Source organism: Mauremys mutica, unplaced genomic scaffold (assembly GCF_020497125.1).
Source record: "Mauremys mutica isolate MM-2020 ecotype Southern unplaced genomic scaffold, ASM2049712v1 001001F_np12_obj, whole genome shotgun sequence".
In the NCBI taxonomy this organism is placed as follows: domain Eukaryota; kingdom Metazoa; phylum Chordata; order Testudines; family Geoemydidae; genus Mauremys; species Mauremys mutica.
In genome coordinates this window covers 92,501-115,658 of record NW_025423091.1, presented here as the reverse complement: position 1 = coordinate 115,658, position 23,158 = coordinate 92,501, and the positions used below count along the sequence as shown (strand labels likewise).

The window sequence follows — 23,158 nt, the reverse complement described above, 5'->3', positions numbered from 1 at the left end:
GTCGGGAGTGAGGGGCACCGGCGGAGCTGTGGGGGGCAGGTCTGGGTTTGCAGGGGCTGCGGGTTGGGAGCGAGGGGCACTGGCGGAGCTGTGGGGGGCAGGTCTGGGTTTGCAGGGGCTGCGGGTCGGGAGTGAGGGGCACCGGCGGAGCTGTGGGGGGCAGGTTTGGGCTAGCAGGGGCTGCGGCTCGGGAGTGAGGGGCGTTGACAGAAGTGGGGGGGGCAGGTCTGGGATAGCAGGGGCTGCAGGTCGGGAGTGAGGGGCACTGGCGGAGCGGGGGGGGGCAGGTTTGGGCTAGCAGGGGCTGCGGCTCGGGAGTGAGGGGCGTTGACAGAAGTGGGGGGGGCAGGTTTGGGCTAGCAGGGGCTGCAGGTCGGGAGTGAGGGGCACCGGCGGAGCTGTGGGGGGCAGGTCTGGGTTTGCAGGGGCTGCGGGTCGGGAGTGAGGGGCGTTGACAGAAGTGGGGGTTGTGGTGCCACCCCCCAGGACCCACCATGGATTGGGGGAGGGGCCGAGGTGCACTGGGGGGTGTCCAACACTCCATGGGGGGGGTTCTGGGTTGGGCGGATCAGGGCCCGATTTGGGTCAGATCCAGCACGTTCTCTGAATAAAACTTTCCTATAAAAATAGAGCAGGGCGCATCCGGGCCTCGCTGGCCGACCCCGGGGGCTCTGGCTGCAGCTGCCCTGTGCTGGGGGGTCCGGTGCTCAGGTCCCCTTGGGGTTCTTCCCCTCCTTGGCTCGGCCCCCGGCGGCCCCTGGCGCCCCCTCCAGAGCTCCCAGTTTCAGCTCCGGGCTCTCGGGGCCCGACTCGTTCTCCGAGCTGCACTCGCTCAGATCCGTGATCTCCAGCTCCGAGTCGGAGCCTGGATCCTCCTTGGGGCCCCCCGGGGGGCTCGCCCCCCGGTCCCCCAGCGCCTCCCTCTCCCGCCCCCCCGGCCCGTGGCCCTCGCCCCTCAGGGGCAGGGCTGCACCGTGGGGGGGCAGGCACAGACGGGGCATGGCCGCTGGGCCCAGGGGCCCCCTCTCGGCCCCCTCCCCTGCCAGCAGGGAGACGGGGGTTGGGAGCTGGGCCAGAGGGTTGGGGTAGAAATGGGGGGAGTAGAGGGAGGCGGGGAGCTTGGAGCTGCTGAGGGGGAAGGCGCTGGAGAGGTAGGGGTTAAAATTCCAGGGGTACTCGGTGAAGGGGGGCGTCCTGCCGTAGGGGGCCAGCAAGGGGGGCTTCGAATAGCTGGAGACACCTGGGGGGGACAGAAGGGGAGACATGAGTGACCAGCCCCCCCCAACCGGCTCACCCCACCCCCAGCACCCAAACCCCCCACCTCACCTTCCCCTCCACCCTTCTGCGCCAGCGGGAGCCAGGACTCCTGGGTTCCCTCCCTGGCTCTGGGAGTGTGAGGGGAGTGGGGGCTAGGGCTTGCGGGGGGGCTGGGAGCCAGGACTCCTGGGTTCCCTCCCTGGCTCTGGGCGTGTGAGGGGAGTGGGGGCTAGGGCTTGGGGGGGGCTGGGAGCCAGGACTCCTGGGTTCCCTCCCTGGCTCTGGGCGTGTGAGGGGAGTGGGGGCTAGGGCTTGCGGGGGGGCTGGGAGCCAGGACTCCTGGGTTCCCTCCCTGGCTCTGGGAGTGTGAGGGGAGTGGGGGCTGGGAGCAAGGAGTCTTGGGTTCCCTCCCTGGCTCTGGGAGTGTGAGGGGAGTGGGGGCTAGGGCTTGGGGGGGGCTGGGAGCCAGGACTCCTGGGTTCCCTCCCTGGCTCTGGGCGTGTGAGGAGAGTGGGGGCTAGGGCTTGGGGGGGGCTGGGAGCCAGGACTCCTGGGTTCCCTCCCTGGCTCTGGGCGTGTGAGGGGAGTGGGGGCTAGGGCTTGGGGGGGACTGGGAGCCAGGACTCCTGGGTTCTGTCCTCAGCTATGGCTGAATCAGGTTTTTTGACACCCCCCCCCCACGGGGTAGCAGTCAGGCCTCCCCCTGCCTTCCCATGAACCCCCTGCAGAGGAGGGGGCGCAGCCCGTGGCCCCCCCAGCCCGTGGCCTGCTGGAGCTGCTGTGGGGGGGGAGGGCTGGGGGAAGTGGGGACGAACTCACGTCCCTGCCTCTGAACAGCAGCCGCCGGGAGGAGCGGGGGGCTCTGTACCCCCATGTCCCGCCCCAGCTCTCACCTGAGCCCAGGAAGGGGAGGGCTGAGTCCAGCCGCAGCTTCTCGCTCTCGGCCTGGCGCTCGAAGAGGGGGCCGCGTCCGGGGGGGTCCCCCAGGCGGGGGCTGGAGAAGAGGGACTGCAGGGTCTGGGGGTGGGGGCAGAAAGAGGCAGTGAGTCCTGGGGGGGGACAGACATCTCCCTGCCCCCCCCCGCATCTGCAGGACCCGCCCCCCCGCAGTACCTCGGGGCCGTGCGCCCCCCCGGGGCAGGGGGCCAGCAGGCAGGGGGCGGCGCCCAGCTCCAGCAGCGGGTAGTTCACCAGCACCACCTTGCTGAAGTTGAACTTGTAGGTGAAGCGTTTCCCCTTCGTCTTGTGCAGGATCCGCTTGTTGTAGTAATACCTGGGGGGGGGGGGGGAGTGTCAGTGGGGGAGGGGCCAGCGCCATGCGCCGCCCCCCCCCCCGCAGTGTGGGGTCAAAGGGCAGAAAGGAGTCAACCCTGACACTGGAAGTGGGGGAGCTCCTGGTTCCCACGTGCCCTGGGGCCAGCACGGACAGCCCGGGGAGCGCCCCCTGGTGCCCCCCCTGGTCCCTGCAGCACAGCGTCCCCTAGCGCCCCTTGGGGGCAGCACGGACAGCCCGGGGAGCGCCCCCTGGTGCCCCCCCTGGTCCCTGCAGCACAGCGCCCCCTAGCGCCCCTTGGGGGCAGCACGGACAGCCCGGGGAGCGCCCCCTGGTGCCCCCCCAGCTCCCTGCAGCACAGCGCCCCCTAGCGCCCCTTGGGGGCAGCACGGACAGCCCGGGGAGCGCCCCCTGGTGCCCCCCCGGTCCCTGCAGCACAGCGCCCCCTAGCGCCCCTTGGGGCCAGCACGGACAGCCCGGGGAGCGCCCCCTGCTGAGGTCCCCAGCTCCCTGCAGCACAGCGCCCCCTAGCGCCCCTTGGGGCCAGCACGGACAGCCCGGGGAGCGCCCCCTGCTGAGCCCCCCGTCCCTGCAGCACAGCGCCCCCTAGAGCCCCTTGGGGGCAGCACGGACAGCCCGGGAGCGCCCCCTGGTGCCCCCCAGCTCCCTGCAGCACAGCGCCCCCTAGCGCCCCTTGGGGCCAGCACGGACAGCCCGGGGAGCGCCCCCTGGTGCCCCCCAGCTCCCTGCAGCACAGCGCCCCCTAGCGCCCCTTGGGGGCAGCACGGACAGCCCTGGGAGCGCCCCCTGCTGAGCCCCCCGTCCCTGCAGCACAGCGCCCCCTAGCGCCCCTTGGGGCCAGCACGGACAGCCCGGGGAGCGCCCCCTGGTGCCCCCCAGCTCCCTGCAGCACAGCGCCCCCTAGCGCCCCTTGGGGCCAGCACGGACAGCCCGGGGAGCGCCCCCTGCTGAGCCCCCCGGTCCCTGCAGCACAGCGCCCCCTAGCGCCCCGTGGGGGCAGCACGGACAGCCCAGGGAGCGCCCCCTGGTGCCCCCCAGCTCCCTGCAGCACAGCGCCCCCTAGCGCCCCTTGGGGGCAGCACGGACAGCCCAGGGAGCGCCCCCTGGTGCCCCCCAGCTCCCTGCAGCACAGCGCCCCCTAGCGCCCCATGGGGCCAGCACGGACAGCCCGGGGAGCGCCCCCTGCTGAGCCCCCCGGTCCCTGCAGCACAGCGCCGCCTAGCGCCTCTTGGGGGCAGCACGGACAGCCCAGGGAGCGCCCCCTGGTGCCCCCCAGCTCCCTGCAGCACAGCGCCCCCTAGCGCCCCGTGGGGGCAGCACGGACAATGAGAGGGGAGCGCCCCCTGCTGGCCCCCACCTTGGCGGAGTTTATTTCCCAGCCAGGGGTCGGGTCCGAGGCCCTCAATAGCATTTAGCGGCTCATTAATATTAATGAGCCGGAGGCGGAGTCTCAGGGAGCCCGGCCGGCCGAAGTGAATCAATGCGCCATCCCGCCTCTCAGTGGAGGGGGGGCAGCCAGGGAGCTGGGGGGGGGCAGGGCTGGACTCATCGCTACAGACGTTACAAACACCGCTACCCCCACCCCCAGCGTCCTGCTGACTCCACCCCCCAATCATGGGGAGCTTCAAATAACCCCTCCCCCCCGCTTATTTTATGTGTGGGGAAACTGAGGCAGGGCCCAGACAAATGCCTCAGCCTGGTCTCCCGTAGCTGAGAAAAGAACCCAGGAGTCCCGGCTCTGGAGCCGTTAACTACCGTCCCACCAACCCCCCGCTTCGCTAGCTGGGACCTGTGCGCTCCGGCGGCTGGGGGGAGGCTCGGGGGGGGGGGCGCGCTCCCCGGGGCTGGGGGTGCCGAGCTGAGCCCGTCTCGCTTTGGGGGGCTCCCCCCAGCCCCTCACCTCAGCGCCCGGCTCAGCTTGTCGTAGTTCATGTGGGGCTTGCACTTGCGGATGCCCCACAGCCGCGCCACCTCGTCGGGGTCCTTGATGACGAACTCGCCGTAGTCGCCCTGCCAGGCGATCACGCCCTGATATTCCTCCTTCTGCAGCAGCTCCAGGATGAAGTGCCACAGCTGGATCTGCCGCGAGCCGGGGCTCGACTCGGGCTTGTAGGCCCAGTCGGGGAAGGCGAAGCCTGCGGGGAAGCGGGACCCGTCAGCGCCCGGAGCGCGCCCTGGGATCGCCTTGGCTTGGAGACGTGGCGCAGGGCGCACGGGGCAGAGGAGACGGGTCCCTCCCAGCGGGGCGCAGGGGGAGAGGACACCCCCCAACCCCCACCCCCAACCCAACGGGGCAGCCGAGGGTCCCCCCGGCCCTGGGGCCGTGGAGACCAGCCGGGTCCCACTCCCCACCCCTGCGCACGGGAGAGGAGCCGGGTTTCGCCCCCGCCAGCCTGGCGCACCACAGCCGCGAGCCCAGCTCCTCGGTACCGGGTTTGGCGGGGGAGGGGGCGAGTCGGCCCGGTTGCTGATTGCAGCCGGAACCGCCCTCCCCTGCCCAGTCCGCACGGACCTCCCCGCAATGCCCGCTCCCCCCGCGAAGTTAGGAACCCGCTTGGCTCCGGCCCCGGGGATTGGGGGGGAGGGGGGGTCCGAGGTCCCAGAGAAGCATTTGGGGGGGTCCTGAGCTGTGGGGGGGGGGGGTACCGGGTCCGAGATCCCAGCGAAGCGATGGAAGGTGGGGGGGTCCCGGGCTGTGTGTGGGGGGGGGTACCGGGTCCAATAACCCAGCGAAGCGATGTAGGGTGGGGGGGTCCCCGGCAGTGTGTGGGGGGGGGGTACCGGGTCCGAGACCCCAGCGAAGCGATGGAGGGTGGGGGTGTCCCGGGCTGTGTGTGTGCGGGGGATCCCGGGCTGTGGGAGGCGGATCCCGGGCTGTGTGGGGGGGGTACCGGGTCCGAGATCCCAGCGAAGCGATGGAAGGTGGGGGGGTCCCGGGCTGTGTGTGTGGGGGGGTACCGGGTCCGAGATCCCAGCGAAGCGATGGAGGGTGGGGGGATCCCGGGCTGTGGGAGGCGGATCCCGGGCTGTGGGAGGCGGATCCCGGGCTGTGTGGGGGGGGTACCGGGTCCGAGATCCCAGCGAAGCGATGGAGGGTGGGGGGGTCCCGGGCTGTGTGTGTGCGGGGGATCCCGGGCTGTGGGAGGCGGATCCCGGGCTGTGGGAGGCGGATCCCGGGCTGTGTGTGGGGGGGGGGTACCGGGTCCGAGATCCCAGCGAAGCGATGGGGGACGGGGGGGAAATCCCTGGCTGGGGGGGGGGTAACGGGCTGGGGGGTCAGGTCCGAGGTCCCAGGGTTAGATCAAAAAGAGCCGAGAGGGGCTGACGTCGCGGCGAGCCCCTCCCCCACGGACCCCTGGGTTGGCCGGAGACACCCGGGTGAAGCGCCCGCGGGCTCCGGACTCCGGCCCGGGCGGGCGAGCGGCTTCCAGCCCCGTAGCGGAGTTTGAGGGGGGGGTCCCCGCTGCCCCCCGCTGGTGTCGGTGTCCGGCCCGGGGCAGAGCAAGGCCCGACCGGCGCAGGGGCCCGGGCCCAGCGGGACTGGACGGAACCGGGGCTCAGCCAGCGAGAGGCCCCCGGGCCCAATCCCGGCGTCCGGCGGGGGCAGGCGTGTAAGGGTAGAGCCAGGTGTGTCCGTGTGTGGGGGTGTCCGTCACAGTCCGTGTCCGTGTGTGTGTGTCCGTGTGTGTGTCCGTGTGTTTGTGTGTGGGGGTGTCCGTCACAGTCCGTGTCCGTGTGTGTGTGTCCGTGTCCGTGTGTCCGTGTGTGTGTGTCCGTGTCCGTGTGTTCGTGTGTGCGTGTCCGTCCGTGTGTGCAGTGCAATAGTGTGTCCGTGTGTGTCCGTGTGTGTGGGTGGGTGTGTCCGTGTGTGTGTGGTCTTGTGTGCGTATGTGTGTGTCCGTCCGTGTGTGTAGCGCAATAGTGTGTGTGTGTACGTGTGTGTGTGTGTGTGTGTGTCTCCGTGTGTGAGTGTGTCCATGTGGGTGCGCGTGTCCGTGTGCGCGCGTGCACTGACTGGGGGGGGGTTCCTGTCCCGTGGGCATTTTCGAGATGGTTTGAAAGTTTTTCCTGCTCCAAACCGAGACAAAATCACAAATATTTTCATGACCCAACAAACTGAACCAACGTCCGTTTGGGTCCATTGGCCTCCGCTGGGGCTCAGTGCGCATGTGCTGCCTTGATTTCCCGCTGCGGTCTCTGCTCCCCTGCTCGCGCTCCGGGGACCGACCGACACTGCAGCGCGCCGGGTCCGGCCACCGCAACCGAGCGGCAGCCCGGGGCGGTCCGAGCAATTCCCCCGGTCCGGGCCCCGGGACGAGACACCGACCTCGCGTCCCAAACCTGCCTCGTCTGGCGGCGGCCACAGACACCAAACCCACCAAAGAGCGCGGAACAATTCCTGGCGTGTGTGTGTGTGTGTGTGTGTGTGTGTGTGTGTGTGTGTGTGTGTGTGTGTGTGTGTGTGTGTGTGTGTGAAAGAGAGAGAGAGACTGTGTGTGTGTGTGTGTGTGTGTGTGTGAAAGAGAGAGAGAGAGAGAGAGAGAGAGACTGTGTGTGTGTGTGTGTGTGTGTGTGTGTGTGTGAGTGTGTGTGTGTGTGAAAGAGAGAGAGAGAGAGAGAGAGATTGTGGGGGGAGAGTGGGGGATGTCGGTGTCGAGGTGTGTGTGTCTGTGTGTGTCTGTCTGTGTGTGTGTCGGTGTGGGTGGGTGGGTGGCTGGGTGGGTGGCTGTCTGTCTGTGTGTGTCGGTGTGTGTCGATGTGGGTGGGTGTGTGCACGCGCTCCCCGGGATTTAATCACACCGGCCTCTGCCCACACACTCGCTGATTGTCTCCGCAGCTCCGGCCGCTCCAGGCCGGTGGCTCGCGGACTCTCCAGACCCCGGTGCCCCGGCGGGAGAGGGATTTGTTCCCCGCCCCCCCCCCCGCAGCTGTCACCTCCCCGGAGAGCCTCCGCCAGAACCCCGCGTGGCACCGCACCGGTCTCCGTGACCGGGCAGCGCCGAGCGCACGAGCCGTGTGGACACCGCACTGGCGTCGGGGGCCCCTGGGCCGGCGCTGGGCTTGGCGCCTGCTGCAAATCTCGGCAAATCTCCCGCTGAGCTGAGGGCCCCGGCAAGGCCCCTGCGTGCCCGGTACCTGCACCCCCGGCTGAGCCCCGCGGGGGGCTCCCGCCTCCCTCCCAGTCCCGTCCCCCCCCGCGGCTCTGGGTGACTGCGGAGGGGCCGAGCCGGTCACTTGCGGGGTCACCGCTCGGCTCTCGAGGTGCAGGGCAGGAAGGGGCCCGATCCAGCGCCCAGAGCGCGGCGCAGGGAGCCCGGACTCCTGGGTTCTCCTCTCGGTTGCTGCGGGAACTTGGGCAAATCGCGCCAGGGGCTTGTGCCTCGGTTCGCCCGGCTGTGAAACAGGCAGCGGCTGAGCTCGGGGGCTGGGAGGCTCCGGGCCCGTTCCCGGTGGCGGCTTTCGGCCCGGCTGGAGTCGGACTCCTGGAACCAGGGAGCTGGAAGGGGCCTCGGGGCGGCCCGGGCCCTGCGCTGAGCCCAGCCCAGCCCAGCGGGGGTCCGGCCGCTGCTCCCCAAACCCTCCAGGGACCCCGCTCAGGAGCCACTTTTCCTGCTGACCAGCCCAGGGCTGCGCCCGGCGGAGCAGACCCGAGCCCCGGCGGGGCAAACGGGCCCTTCGCACCCAGCTCCCGTCACTGCCCCCCGGCGCCCCGCGCAGGACGAGCCGGCCAGGGGGTGAACGCCCGCCTGAGCCGCCCCTCCGCTCCCCGCTGCCCTCGGGCCGCCGCGCGGGACAGGACGGGCCGGGGCCGACCCGGGCCCCAGGGTGTGTCTGGCCTTTGTCTCAAGGGCCTCGTAGTCCGGGTGTGACCCGCCCCGGCCCGGCCCCTTTGCCAGGCCGGTCCGCCTGGCATCGCCGCTCAGGGCAGAGCAGACCCGGTGCGCGGCCGCCTCCCGCAGGAGCCACACGGGGCGTTACACCGGGCGCTGCTCCGGGCCCGGCCTGGCAGAACCCCCCGGCCCCGCTGGCCGGAGCTGGGCTGTTTCCGGCTCCCGCGGGGCGGCCGTGGCGTGTCGGTCCGGGGGCGGGGGGGGGCAGATCTCCCGCTGCGGAGAGACAGGTCGGGCCGTGGCTCTGGGCGTCTCCTTCGGGCCGGGCCGAGATCTCGCCTCTCTCGCGCGGCCCCCGCAATTCCCGGGACGTGTCACCGGGCTCCGGGCCCCCGGCGAAGGCCGCGCACGTGGCGGGTAAATGACGGTCACGCCCCGTTTCCCGGGCCCTGCTGCGCGGGGTGTGGACGGGGCCGGCGGGCAGCGCGGGCGGGCGGAGGGAGTCTCCGGCGCCCCAGCTGTGTCTACACCGGGGCGCAGGGGCGGAACCTCTCCCGGCCCCAGTGCCGGAGCCCGGGCGAGCTGCCAGCTCCTAGGCCCGGGTCTCTCGGGCCGCCCTGGGCCCGGCGCGAGTTGTCCGCGGGCTGCAGAGACAAGCGGGATCTGGCAGCTAATGAACCAGCGGGGGTGGGGGGGTCCCAGGAGCCGCAGCCCGGAAGCGGCGCCCGGCGGGGAGAGGCAGCCGCTGCTTTGACGGTCTCGGTGCCCCGCAGCCCCCGCCCCGGAGCCCCGCTCCGGAGCCGGCTCTGCCCTGGCGCTGGGGTGCGCGCGAGAGAGGCCCTGCCTGGGTGTGTAACATTTACACACTCGGAGACAGGTGTGCAGCGTGTGTGGCAATCACACACCCACACGGAGCCCCTTCACAGATACACACGCATATAACACACACATCTAGGCATGTGTGTGTGTGTCTACACAGACAGACAGAGTCTCTCTCTTGCACACGCACCCCCCCCCCCCATACACCGCGTCTGACGAAGCGGGGATTCACCCAGGAAAGCTCCTGCTCCAACACGTCTGTTAGTCTATAAGGTGGCTCAGGACTCTTGGTCGCTTTATACACACACAGCGTGTCTCTCTCTCCTACACACACACACACACACGCACATACACAGGCACACACACAGGTGCTCACACACACAGACACAAACACAGACGCACATACACACACACGCAGGCACACACACAGAAACATGCACACACACAGAGGTGCTCACACAGGCGTACACACACAGGCGTGCACACACACGCACACACACGCACAGAGCAGTATCGCAATAGCAGGCTGCTCGGGCCCCTGCGAACTCACTGCCGCCAAGGCCCAGGAACCGCCGCTCGTGGTTCTCGGCGGGGGGGGGGACACACACCCGGGGCCATCAGCTCCTCTAGAGATTTGCCCCGTTGGACCCCGGGCTCCAGGACAAGCCCCGGACGTTCCGCCAGACGCCCCGCTCCGTGGCTGCACTGACACGTGTCTGGCCCCTGGATTGACTGGAGGCTTCGCTAGCGACAGCGGCCGGGTCCCGCTGCTCGGTCCCCGGCTCTTGACTTTGGTAGTTTGTGGCTGAGTTTGTCAGCGAGTCCTTGTCACGTGAGGTGACACTTGGGGGCGCACGAGACGCCTCAGCCTCCCGAGGGGGGTCCGGGGCCGGCAGGGCTGAGGCAGGTTCGTCCCACCTGCCCTCAAACCTCCAGCGACGGGTCCCCCGGGGCCTGGCCCGGAGCGGGGCGGCTGTTCGGGGGGTCCCAGCGGTCCCTGCCGTGGCGTGGGGCTCAGCTGCCTTAGGGGGTCACTGCTCCCCTGGGAGATGCACCTCGGGAGCCAGGGCCCCGGGTGTCAGCCCCTCTCTGGCCGGCGCAGCCCGAAACTGACTCGTCTTCCCAATAACCCGCTGAGATCGGCCGGGAGTCAGAGCCCCACAGCCCGTCAGACGTGGCCGAGCAGTGAGAGAGTGATCGCAAGTGTGTGTGCGCGTGTGTGCGTGTGTGTGTGTGCGTGTGTGTGTGTGTGTGCGTGTGTGGAGAGATAGAGCCCCAGCTGCATATGTATTGGTGTGCAAGTGTGTGTGTGTGCGTGTGTGTGCGTGTGCGTGCGCGTGTGTGCATGTGCGTGTGTGTGTGTGTGGAGAGATAGAGCCCCAGCTGTATATGTATTGGTGTGCAAGTGTGTGTGTGCGTGTACATGTGTGTGTGTGTGCACGCGTGTGTGTGCGTGCGTGTGTGTGTGCGTGTGTGTGTGTGTGGAGAGAGAAAGCCCCAGCTGTATATGTATTGGTGTGCAAGTGTGTGTGTGCGTGTGTGTGCGTGTGTGTGTGCGTGTGCACGTGTGCGTGTGTGTGTGCATGTGTGTGTGTGTGCGTGTGTGCATGTGTGTGTGTGTGTGCGTGTGTGCGTGTGTGTGTGTGTGTGTGTGTGTGTGTGTGTGTGTGTGTGTGGAGAGCTAGAGCCCCAGCTGTATATGTATTGGTGTGTAAGTGTGTGTGTGTGTGTGTCTGTGTGTGGAGAGCTAGAGCCCCAGCTGTATATGTATTGGGGTGTGGGTGTGGGTGTAAACATACAAGCACACCGGCATGACAGCTCTGTGTCCATGTCCATTCACATGCCATGACACCCCCCCCACCCCCAGAGCAGGATGCCGAGGGCTCGCTCGGGCGCTGGATGGCAGCTGGAGCCGTGGGTAGGAGAGCGGGATGGAGGGACAGAAGCCTGGGAATGGGAATAGATGAATAGACAGAGGCTGTAGGGGGACAGGCAGGGGGTGTCTGTGTGAAGAGAGAGATGGGGGGCCTGGGGGCGGATGGATAAAGCGGGGTCTGGGGGCGGATGGATACAGGGGGGTCTGGGGTGGATGGATACAGGGGGTCTGGGGAAGGATGGAGGGATACAGGGGGTCTGGGGGTGGATGGATACAGGGGGGTCTGGGGGCAGATGGAGGGATAAAGGGGGTCTGGGGGTGGATGGATACAGGGGGGTCTGGGGGCGGATGGAGGGATACAGGGGGGTCTGGGGGCGGATGGATACAGGGGGTCTGGGGGCAGAGGGATAAGGGGGGTCTGGGGTGGATGGATACAGGGGGTCTGGGGGCGGATAGAGGGATACAGGGGGGCTGGGGGCGCAGGATAAGGGGGGTCTGGGGTGGATGGATACAGGGGGTCTGGGGGCGGATGGATACAGGGGGTCTGGGGGCGGAGGGATAAGGGGGGTCTGGGGGCGGATGGATACAGGGGGGTCTGGAGGCGGATGGATGGATACAGGGGGGTCTGGGGACGGGCGGATGGATACAGGGGGGTCTGGGGGTGGATGGATACAGGGGGGTCTGGGGACGGGCGGATGGATACAGGGGGTCTGGGGGCGGATGGATACAGGGGGTCTGGGGGTGGATGGATACAGGGGGTCTGGGGGCGGATGGATGGATACAGGGGGGTCTGGGGGCGGATGGATACAGGGGGTCTGGGGACGGGCGGATGGATACAGGGGGTCTGGGGGAGGACAGACAGAATCACACACTCCGACAGCCGAGCGCTAAGTCGCATTTTCCGATGTGTCTCCTACACACGGGGCCACCCAGACCCCAAGGGGCCCCGGCGGCCGGGCTGGGCTGGGAGCGGTTTTCCCCCTGTGCGGAAAGTCTAACGGGGTGAAATGAAGAGTTTGAAACTCGCCGGGAGTTGAGTGGAGCCCGCCCCCCCCCCCCGGGGCTGCGGGACCCCCGGTCTCTGCTCTCCCGGGTCCATTGCCCGCTCTGTGGGGGGTGCTGGGGGGATTCCCGGAGCCCCGGCGGGGCCCTGGGCCCTGGCGAGGCGGGGAAGGGAAGGGCCGGAGGGTCCTTACCTGGAGCCCAGAGGGCCGGCACCGGGGAGGTGAGCAGTAAATCCGACACGCAGCTACAGTCCATGCTGGGCAGAGCGGAGACCTGCGGGAGAAGGGGGGAGACTCACTGGGGGGTATCCGGGGGCGCTGGAAGAACCAGAGAGAGAAAGTGGCCGGGGAGCGAACGGGCGCGGCGGAGAGACCAGACCGCGAGGAAGCGGGACGGAGGCTGGACAGGGGCACTGGGGGGCGGGGGGGGGGGCTGGGTAAGGGGGTGAAACAGAGAAAGTGAAGGGACGTGAAAAAGGCCGCGGGGAAATGACGCCTCCGTAAGGCAGGGAACGAGGGGGACAGAGGCGGGGGCGGGGCGGGGTGGCAGGAGGCCCCGGTGAGGGCCGCTCTCAGGACTCCAGCCTCTCGCCGCCAAAGAGGGGCCGGCTTGCGGGGCAGAGAGTGGGGACCCCTCTCCATTCAGGGGGGTTAAGAGCCCCCCGCCCCCATCTTCCCAGTGCTCGTTGGGTTTGTGGTTCTGGGACCCCCCCCCCCGCCCCCTGTGCACCCCCAAAGTGACCCCCCGGTCACTCCCATGGTGGGGGGGGCAGGAACATGGGACGCGAACAGGGGTCGCCATGAATCCCCCCAACTCCCCAGGAATGAATCGTGTCCAAGAGACCAAACCCAAACGCAGCAGGTCCCCGAGTCGGAGAGAGGCCCCCCCGGCCCCCCCGGCTGTCCCCGCCCGCCCCCCAGATGCTCCCGGCCCCTCCCCCAATCCCCTCGCTCGCCAGCCGCATTTTAAAATGTAAACTTCAAACCAAAGGTGGGGGCTGGGCCAGGGGGGTTTATAGCCACAGACATTAACCCAGCTCGTTAATTAGAGCAAAGACACTTCCTCCCCCATCACCCGCCAAAAAACACTCCTTCCCCCAACAGACACCCCCCGTCTGCCAGCTACTGTGTCTGAAACCAGGAATCTTGCGCCACCAACCCCCCACTTATACCCAGCCCCCCATATTCCCCTCCACCCAACCCCCCACTTATACCCAGCCCCCCATATTCCCCTCCACCCAACCCCCCACTTATACCCAGCCCCCCATATTCCCCTCCACCCAACCCCCCACTTATACCCAGCCCCCCATAGTCTCCCCCACCCAACCCCCCACTTATACCCAGCCCCCCATATTCTCCCCCACCCAACCCCCCACTTATACCCAGCCCCCCATAGTCTCCCCCACCCAACCCCCACTTGTACCCAACCCCCCACTTGTAACCAGCACCCCCATATTTCCCCTCCACCCAACCCCCCCACTTGTACCCAGCACCCTACTTGTACCCAGCTCCCTCATATTCCCCTCCACCCAAACCCCCAATCCTGGACACCCCCCCACTCCATATCTAGCTGTTTTGCTGAGTTTTAGGCAGGATTAAGGACCATCCAACCCTTCCCCCCAGCATCCCCCATAGACCCCCCCACCTCTGCCTGGCCCAATTTACCCCAACTCACCTCTCCCCATTTCCTTTTCCCCAAAACCTCTCCCCTGCCTCCCATGTACCCTGAGACCCGAAATCTGCCCCTCCCCACCCGTTCCCCAATATCCCGACCTCCACAGTCGGACCCTTCTGCACCCCGACCCCCAACTCCCCCAATCCTGACACCCCCATTCTGTCCCTTCTCCACCCCGACCCCCCCAAACCTGACACCCCCATTCTATCCCTTCTCCACCCCGACCCCCAACTCCCCCAAACCTGACACCCCCCATTCTGTCCCTTCTCCACCCCGACCCCCAACTCCCCCAATCCTGACACCCCCATTCTGTCCCTTCTCCACCCCGACCCCCAACTCCCCCAAACCTGACACCCCCATTCTGTCCCTTCTCCACCCCGACCCCCAACCTCCCCCAAACCTGACACCCCCATTTGGTCCCTTCTCCACCCCGCCCCCCCACCTCCCCCAAACCTGACACCCCCATTCTGTCCCTTCTCCACCCCGACCCCCAACTCCCCCAATCCTGACACCCCCATTCTGTCCCTTCTCCACCCCGACCCCCAACTCCCCCAAACCTGACACCCCCATTCTGTCCCTTCTCCACCCCGACCCCCTACTCCCCCAATCCTGACACCCCCATTCTGTCCCTTCTCCACCCCGACCCCCAACCTCCCCCAAACCTGACACCCCCATTCTGTCCCTTCTCCACCCCGACCCCCAACTCCCCCAATGCCCCGAAACTCCCATTCTGACCCCTCTCCCCGCCCCGTTTTCTATTTCTCTCTGGGCAGGACCCTCCCCCATCCCCCCTCCCACTCCCCGGATCCTCCCGGGGCGCAGACCGCGGCCGGTGATAATTACCGCTGCCGGGCAGTGGCCGGGCGCCCGTCAGCCGGGCCGGGCCGCTGCATCCTCCATGGCTTCGCCCCCCGAGCCAGAGAGAGGAGAGCTCCCTCCTCCGCTGGCTCTGCCGCGCTCCCTCCTTCCAGCCCTCCGCCCCTCCCAGCGTCTATCGCCCCGTCCCCATCAGCACCGGCCGGCTCCGTGTGTGTCCACACTCCCTCCCTCCCTCCCCTTATCTATCCAGCCCCAGCCACCCCCCCTCACTATCTATCTATCCCCAGCCACCCCCCCCTCACTATCTATCTATCCATCTATCCACCCCCCACTATCTATCTATCCAGCCCCAGCCACCCCCCCCTCACTATCTATCCACCCCCCTCACTATCTATCTATCTATCCACCCCCCCTCACTATCTATCCATCCCCAGCCACCCCCCCCATCTATATATCTATCTATCCACCCCCTCACTACTATCCATCCCCAGCCACTCCCCCCTCACTATCTATACTACCCCTCACTATCTATCTATCCCTCCCCTGCCATCCCCCTCACTATCTATCTATCCATCCCCAGCCACCCCCCTCACTATCTATCCACCCCCCCGCACTATCTATCTATCTATCTATCCACCCCCCACTATCTATCTATCCATCCCCAGCCACCCCCTCACTATCTATCTATCCATCCCCAGCCACCCCCCTCACTATCTATCCACCCCCCCGCACTATCTATCTATCTATCTATCCACCCCCCACTATCTATCTATCCATCCCCAGCCACCCCCCTCACTATCTATCCATCCCCAGCCACCCCCCTCACTATCTATCTATCCATCCCCATTCACCCCCCCACTATCTATCTATCCACCCCCTCACTATCTCTCTCTCTCTCTCTCTCTGTCCCCATCAACTCTTCCTCCCCCGCCCGGGTTGGTCGGGGTCGCTGGGGACCCGCCTGGCCCGGCTCGAGTGTCTCTCGGCAGCTCTGTGAAGCGGCCGGGCCCGGCAGCCACTTACTTTGTCTTCATTAAGTCTGAGCGAGCGCGTGTATTTCCCCCAACTGCCCCCCCCCCGCAGCTGGGGGGGGGGGGCTAGACAGCCCCACTCGCTCCAGCGCGGGATGGAAACCGGGCCCGGCCGCTGCGTGACTTCGGGCCGGAGAGACAGAAAGTGACACTGGGAATAAAGACAAATCTTGTGAGAGACTCGTGTTCCGCGGGGGGGCGGGGGGGGGGCGCGGACAGGCCCCGGTCCAGCGGGTCACACACCAACACACACACAGCCCGACACATACACCCATCCCAACACAACACACACACCAACACACACACCAACACACACATCCTAACACAACATACCAACACAACACACACACAGCCTAACACATCCTAACACAACATACCAACACAACACACACACCAACACACACACAGCCTAACACATACACACATCCTAACACAACATACCAACACACACTTCCTAACACATACACACCAACACAACACACTCACACATCCTAACACATACAAACCAACACAACACACACACCAACACACACACATACCAACACAACACACACATCCTAACACATACATACCAACACAACACACACCAACACACAAATACATCCTAACACATGCACACCAACACACACATACACACCAACACACACACATACATCTCAACACACACATCCCAACACAAGCACACATACATCCCAACATACACACACACCAACACACACATCCTAACACACACACAACACACACATATACACACCAACATCCTAACACATATATACACACACATCCCAACACACACACTCAAACATACATCTCAACATACACAGAAACATCCTAACACACACACACACCATCACACACATATCCCAACACACACACACACAACATACACACACATCCTGCGACACGCACCAATACACAGAGGGAGGGGGTGTACAGAGGAAGGGGGTGGCGGGGTGTACAGGGGGTACAGAGGGAGGGAGGTGGCGGGGTGTACGGGGGGTACAGAGGGAGGGGGTGGCGGGGTGTACAGGGGGTACAGAGGGAGGCAGGTGGGGGGTGTACAGGGGATACAGAGGGAGGGAGGTGGGGGGGGTATAGAGGGAGGGAGGTGGCGGGGTGTCCGGGGGGTACAGAGGGAGGGGGTGTCGGGGTGTACAGGAGGTACAGAGGGAGGGAGGTGGGGGGTGTACAGGGGATACAGAGGGAGGGAGGTGGGGGTGTATAGAGGGAGGGAGGTGGCGGGGTGTACAGGGGGTACAGAGGGAGGGGGTGGTGGGGTGTACGGGGGGTACAGAGGGAGGGAGGTGGGGGGTGTACAGGGGGTACAGAGGGAGGCAGGTGGGGGGAGTACAGAGGGAGGGGGTGGCGGGGTGTACAGGGGGTACAGAGGGAGGGGGTGGCGGGGTGTACGGGGGGTACAGAGGGAGGGAGGTGGGGGGTGTACAGGGGGTACAGAGGGAGGGAGGTGGGGGGTGTACAGGGGGTACAGAGGGAGGCAGGTGGGGGTGTACAGAGGGAGGGGGTGGCGGGGTGTACGGGGGGTACAGAGGGAGGCAGGTGGGGGGTGTACAGAGGGAGGGGGTGGGGGGTGTACGGGGGGTACAGAGGGAGGCAGGTGGGGGGTGTACAGGGGGTACAGAGGGAGGCAGGTGGGGGTGTACAGAGGGAGGGGGTGGCGGGGTGTACGGGGGGTACAGAGGGAGGGAGGTGGCGGGGTGTACAGGGGGTACAGAGGGAGGGGGTGGCGGGGTGTACAGGGGGTACAGAGGGAGGGGGTTGTACAGAGGGAGGTGGCGGGGTGTACGGGGGAACAGAGGGGGGTACAGGGGTGTACAGAGGGAGGGAGTTGGCGGGGTGTACGTGGTGTACAGAGGGTGGGGGGGTGTACAGAGGGAGGGAGGTGGCTGAGTGTACGGGGTGTACAGAGGGAGGTGGGGGGTGTATAGAGGGAGGGAGGTGGGGGGTGTACAGGGGGTACAGAGGGAGGGGGGGTGTACAGAGGGAGGGGGTGGCGGGGTGTACAGGGGGTACAGAGGGAGGGGGTTGTACAGAGGGGGGGGTGGCGGGGTGTACGGGGGGTACAGAGGGAGGTGGGGGGTGTACAGAGGGAGGGGGTGGCGGGGTGTACAGGGGGTACAGAGGGAGGGAGGTGGGGGTGTACAGAGCGTACAGAGGGGGGTACAGGGGGTACAGAGGGAGGGAGGTGGGGGGGGTACAGAGGGAGGGAGGTGGGGGTGTACAGAGCGTACAGAGGGGGGTACAGGGGGTACAGAGGGAGGGAGGTGGGGGGGGGTACAGAGGGAGGGAGGTGGGGGTGTACAGAGCGTACAGAGGGGGGTACAGGGGTACAGAGGGGGGTACAGGGGTGTCCAGAGAGCGGGGAGGGGTGGGGGCCGCGTAGGGCGGCGGACGGGCTGACCCGTCTCACAGGAGAGTCTGTGTCCGCAGCGGGGACCCCTCCGTGCCGAGCAGGGACGGCAGAGATCTCGCCTGTCCCCCCCCCGGCCCCCCCTGGGTTGCAGTAATTTTCCGTTTGATTGGGGCGGTGATGCATTTTTTACAAATCAAAGCGGAAGCTGCCAGCCCCGTGGCCCCAGGAGCCGGGCCCAGATGAGAGGCCGGATCATTTCCTTGTTAGTTTTGATTTCGGTTACCGACGCTTTCAACTTCCCGGCTACCTCCTGGAGAAACGTTATAACAAGTAGCCGAGGGAATTCCCCCCGTCTCCCCCCGCCTGCTGCCTCTCCCCCCCCCTCCGCCTCGAGCCCCACACCTCCGCCCCCCCCAGCACAGAGCGCCCCCCCGCCCCCTCCAGTCCCTTCTCTTCTTAGCTACAAGCCCCGAGCCCGCGAGTTCACTTTCCGCGTTAAACAAACTGTTAAAACCCCAGAAAGCGGCGGGGGGGGGGGATGTTCCCCCCAGCTCTGGCCTCTCTGCTCGTCTCTCGTTCGAGCGGGTCTCGGGCTCTGCACCTCCCTGCACGGGGCCGCCTCGCATTTCACCACTGCACACATATCAGCACACCTGTACGTGCACACCTGGCTGTGCGTGTGTGTGTGTGTGCGGGATCACAACCATACAAACCTAGCTTCTCATAGACACAACTATAAACACACACAGACACACACAAATATAGAAACGCACAAGTCTGTCTATAGACACCTACGCAGAAGTAAACACACAGACACACACACAGACACACAGATATACACACAGACAGAGACACACACACGGACACTTTCTCAGACAAACAGATACTCACACACACAGAGACACACACGGACACGCACACACACACGGACACACACAAACAGACACACATACGCACACACACTCTCTCAGACAAACACAGATACTCTCACACATACAGACAGAGACACACACAGACACACGGACACACACACAGACGCACACACAGACACACACACAGACATACACACAGGCACACAGTCACACACACAGACACGGACACACACACACAGGCAGGCACACACACACACAGACACGGACACACACGCGGGCACACACAGACACACACAGACACAGACACAGACACACATGCAGCACACACACACACGGACGGACACACACAGAGACACACATGGACAGACACAGGCGGGCACACACACACACACAGACACACACACGGACAAACACACAAACAGACACACGGACACACACAAACAGACACACATGCGCACACACACTCTCTCAGACAAACACAGATACTCACACACACACACAGACAGAGACACACGCAAACACATGGATACACACACAGACACGGACAAACAGAGAGACGCACACGGACACACACAGGCGGGCACACAGACACACACACGGACACACAAAGACACACACATGGACACACACGCGGCACACACACACACGGACGGACACACACAGAGACACACATGGACGGACACAGGCGGGCACACACACTCACACACACAGACACGGACACACACAGACACACACACGGACACACACAAACAGACACAGGGACACACACAAACAGACACACATGCACACACACACTCTCTCAAACAAACACAGATACTCACACACACACAGACAGAGACACACACGGATACACACACAGACACGCACACACAGACACACACACACGGACATACACACAGACACACATGCACACAGTCACACACACAGACACAGACACACAGACACGCAGCACACACACACACGGACGGACACACACGGAGACACACACGGACGGACACAGGCGGGCGCACACACACACGCGGACACACACGGAGACACACACGGACGGACACAGGCGGGCGCACACACACACGCGAACACACACACAGACGGACACAGGCGGACACACACACACGGACGGACACAGGCGGACACACACACACACACACGGACGGACACACACGGAGACACACACGGACGGACACAGGCGGGCACACCCACTACACACACACGGACAGACACACACGGATGGACACAGGCGGGCACACACACATACACACACACGGACAGACACACACGCACGTTGTCACAGACACATACGTGGGCACACACACACGGACGGACACAGGCGGACACACACTCACACACACGGACGGACACACACGGAGACACACACGGACGGACACAGGCGGGCACACACACATACACACACACGGACAGACACACACGCACGTTGTCACACACACACACACGCGGGCACACACAGACACACACGGACGGACACAGGCGGACACACAGACACACACGGACGGACACAGGCGGGCACACACACATACACACACACGGACAGACACACACGCACGTTGTCACACACACACACACACGGACGGACACAGGCGGACACACACACGTACACACACACGGAGACACACACGGACGGACACAGGCGGGCACACACACGTACACACACACGGACAGACACACACGCACGTTGTCACACACACACACACACGCGGGCACACACAGACACACACGGACGGACACAGGCGGACACACAGACACACGCGCGCGCTTTGCCGCGCCACGCTCGCTGCGGTCCCGGGCCGGGCGCTCCCGGCGGGGCAGGCGAAGGGGCCGCGGGTGTTTAGTTATTTTTCACTCGAGCGGGGTCCCCCCCCGCCCCCCCCCCCCCGCCCAGTCGATGCTGTAAATTATTCACTGTCATTAATTATCGATCGGGATCTGGCGGCGGCGCTGGCGGGATGAGCCGGGCTCGGCTCCGTCTCTCATTGTTTCATAACCTGGGGCTAAAAGCGGGGGGCGGGGGCCGCCGCGGCCCCTTTTCCACCCCGGCTGCGCGCAGCCCCGGGCCCGCCCGGCTTCGCCCGGGCTCGGCGGGATCGATGCGGAGCCAGGAAACTAATCGCCGGCGCGGGGCTTTGATCCCGATTCAAAGGCGGCTCCTGCCAAGGCCGCCGGGCCCCCCCTAAACGCCGGGCAAAGCGTGAAACCTGCGCTGGGGGGCGGGGGGGTTGTTCCCCTAGCGAGGGAGGGGCCCCGGCAGCGAACCGGCGCCTCCCTGGCGGGCCCAGGAAATAAACCCCTTTGCCAAACGGCCCCGTCCTGGGGGGCGGGATGGGGGTAGCGAGGGGGTACACGTGGCTGTAGAGGGATGGACGGATGGAGTGGCAGCAGCCTGGGGGGTACGGGCATTGCTAGATGAGATGTGGGGCTGGGTGGGGGTGCATGGGGCTGGGCGGTGCGGAGCTCTGGGGGTCTCTGGGAAGGCGGGAGTGACAGTGGGGCTGGAGGGGTGTGGGGCTGGGTGGGGCTGGGCGGTGCGGAGCTCGGGGGGTCTCTGGGAAGGCGGGAGTGGCAGTGGGGCTGGCTGGAGGGGTGGGGGGTGCAATGGGCTGGGCGGTGCGGAGCTCTGGGGGTCTCTGGGAAGGCCGGGGTGGCAGTGGGGCTGGCTGGAGGGGTGGGGGGGTGCATGGGGCTGGGCGGTGCGGAGCTCGGGGGGTCTCTGGGAAGGCCGGAGTGGCAGTGGGGCTGGCTGGAGGGGTGGGGGGTGATGGGGCTTGGCGGTGCGGAGCTCTGGGGGTCTCTGGGAAGGCCGGGGTGGCAGTGGGGCTGGCTGGAGGGGTGGGGGGGTGCATGGGGCTGAGCTGGGGGAGCTCGGGGGGTCTCTGGGAAGGCGGGAGTGGCAGTGGGGCTGGCTGGGGTGTGGGGGGTGCATGGGGCTGGGCGGTGCGGAGCTCGGGGGGTCTCTGGGAAGGCCGGGGTGGCAGTGGGGCTGGCTGGAGGGGTGGGGGGGTGCATGGGGCTGGGCGGTGCGGAGCTCTGGGGGTCTCTGGGAAGGCGGGAGTGGCAGTGGGGCTGGCTGGAGGGGTGGGGGGGGTGCATGGGGCTGGGCGGTGCGGAGCTCTGGGGGTCTCTGGGAAGGCGGGAGTGGCAGTGGGGCTGGAGGGGTGTGGGGCTGGGTGGGGCTGGGCGGTGCGGAGCTCTGGCGGTCTCTGGGAAGGCCGGGGTGGCAGTGGGGCTGGCTGGAGGGGTGTGGGGGTGGGTGGGGCTGGGCGGTGCGGAGCTCGGGGGGTCTCTGGGAAGGCCGGGGTGGCAGTGGGGCTGGCGGGAGGGGTGGGGGGGTGCAGGGGGCTCGGCGGTGCGGAGCTCTGGGGGTCTCTGGGAAGGCGGGAGTGGCAGTGGGGCTGGCTGGAGGGGTGGGGGGGTGCATGGGGCTGGGCGGTGCGGAGCTCGGGGGGTCTCTGGGAAGGCCGGGGTGGCAGTGGGGCTGGCTGGAGGGGTGGGGGGGTGCCTGGGGCTGGGCGGTGCGGAGCTCTGGGGGTCTCTGGGAAGGCCGGGGTGGCAGTGGGGCTGGCTGGAGGGGTGTGGGGCTGGGTGGGGTGGATGGTCCATGGCCGCGCGGCAGGTGGGTCTGCAGCTGTTCGCTGGGCACCTGAGCTGGCGATTGATGAACCACCAGCGTCACCGGGGAGCGGGTTTCGCGCAGTGTCTGACGCTGGTTTTAGCTTCTGCGCCTCAGCTCAGGACTTGTCCTTTGCCGAAGGGTGGTTCCCTGTCGGGCTGCATCTCCCTGGGCTTTCCCCGCCCGCAGATGCTTCTCCGCCGCGTGTCTCCGGGGAGAAAGGGCCGCTCGGATCCCGGCTTCTCTGCTGTACCCGCCGGGCCGCCCTCCTCGCTCGCTCCCTCGCGGAGTGTCCCAGCCGAAGGGATCATTTCTACCCCCCCCCCCCGCCCTTGAGTTCATGGCTTTTAAAATGCTACAGAGCCTCTGCGCGGGGTGTCTCGGCTGCTTGAGTTACACGCAGTAACTTCTCCGCAGCTACAGACTCACAACGTGGAGACGGCGCCGGTCAGTGGTGTACGGCTGATACCGACTTCTTATTAACCACACACACAGAGCCCCTGGATCTCACACACACACACACACACACACACACACACACACACACACACAGCCCCTGGATCTCACACACACACACACACACACAGAGAACCCCTGGATCTCACACACACACACACACACAGAGAACCCCTGGATCTCACACACACACACACACACACACACAGAACCCCTGGATCTCTCTATCTC

At 66.1% G+C, this 23,158-nt stretch overlaps 1 protein-coding gene across 1 annotated transcript in view; it reads right to left on the bottom strand.

The window, feature by feature from the left end:
- Nucleotides 1-346: 346 nt before the first annotated feature.
- Nucleotides 347-23,158, bottom strand: part of ERFL (ETS repressor factor like) — a 65,762-nt gene continuing 42,950 nt past the window's right edge. Inside the window, exons 2-5 of the mRNA XM_045000756.1 lie at nucleotides 4,452-4,686; nucleotides 2,371-2,530; nucleotides 2,151-2,274; nucleotides 347-1,240 (exon numbers count right to left, since the gene is read on the bottom strand). Of these exons, the coding sequence (XP_044856691.1) occupies nucleotides 708-1,240; nucleotides 2,151-2,274; nucleotides 2,371-2,530; nucleotides 4,452-4,686 (1,052 nt within the window). The 3' untranslated portion in view covers nucleotides 347-707. The remainder of the gene's footprint in view (nucleotides 1,241-2,150; nucleotides 2,275-2,370; nucleotides 2,531-4,451; nucleotides 4,687-23,158) is intronic.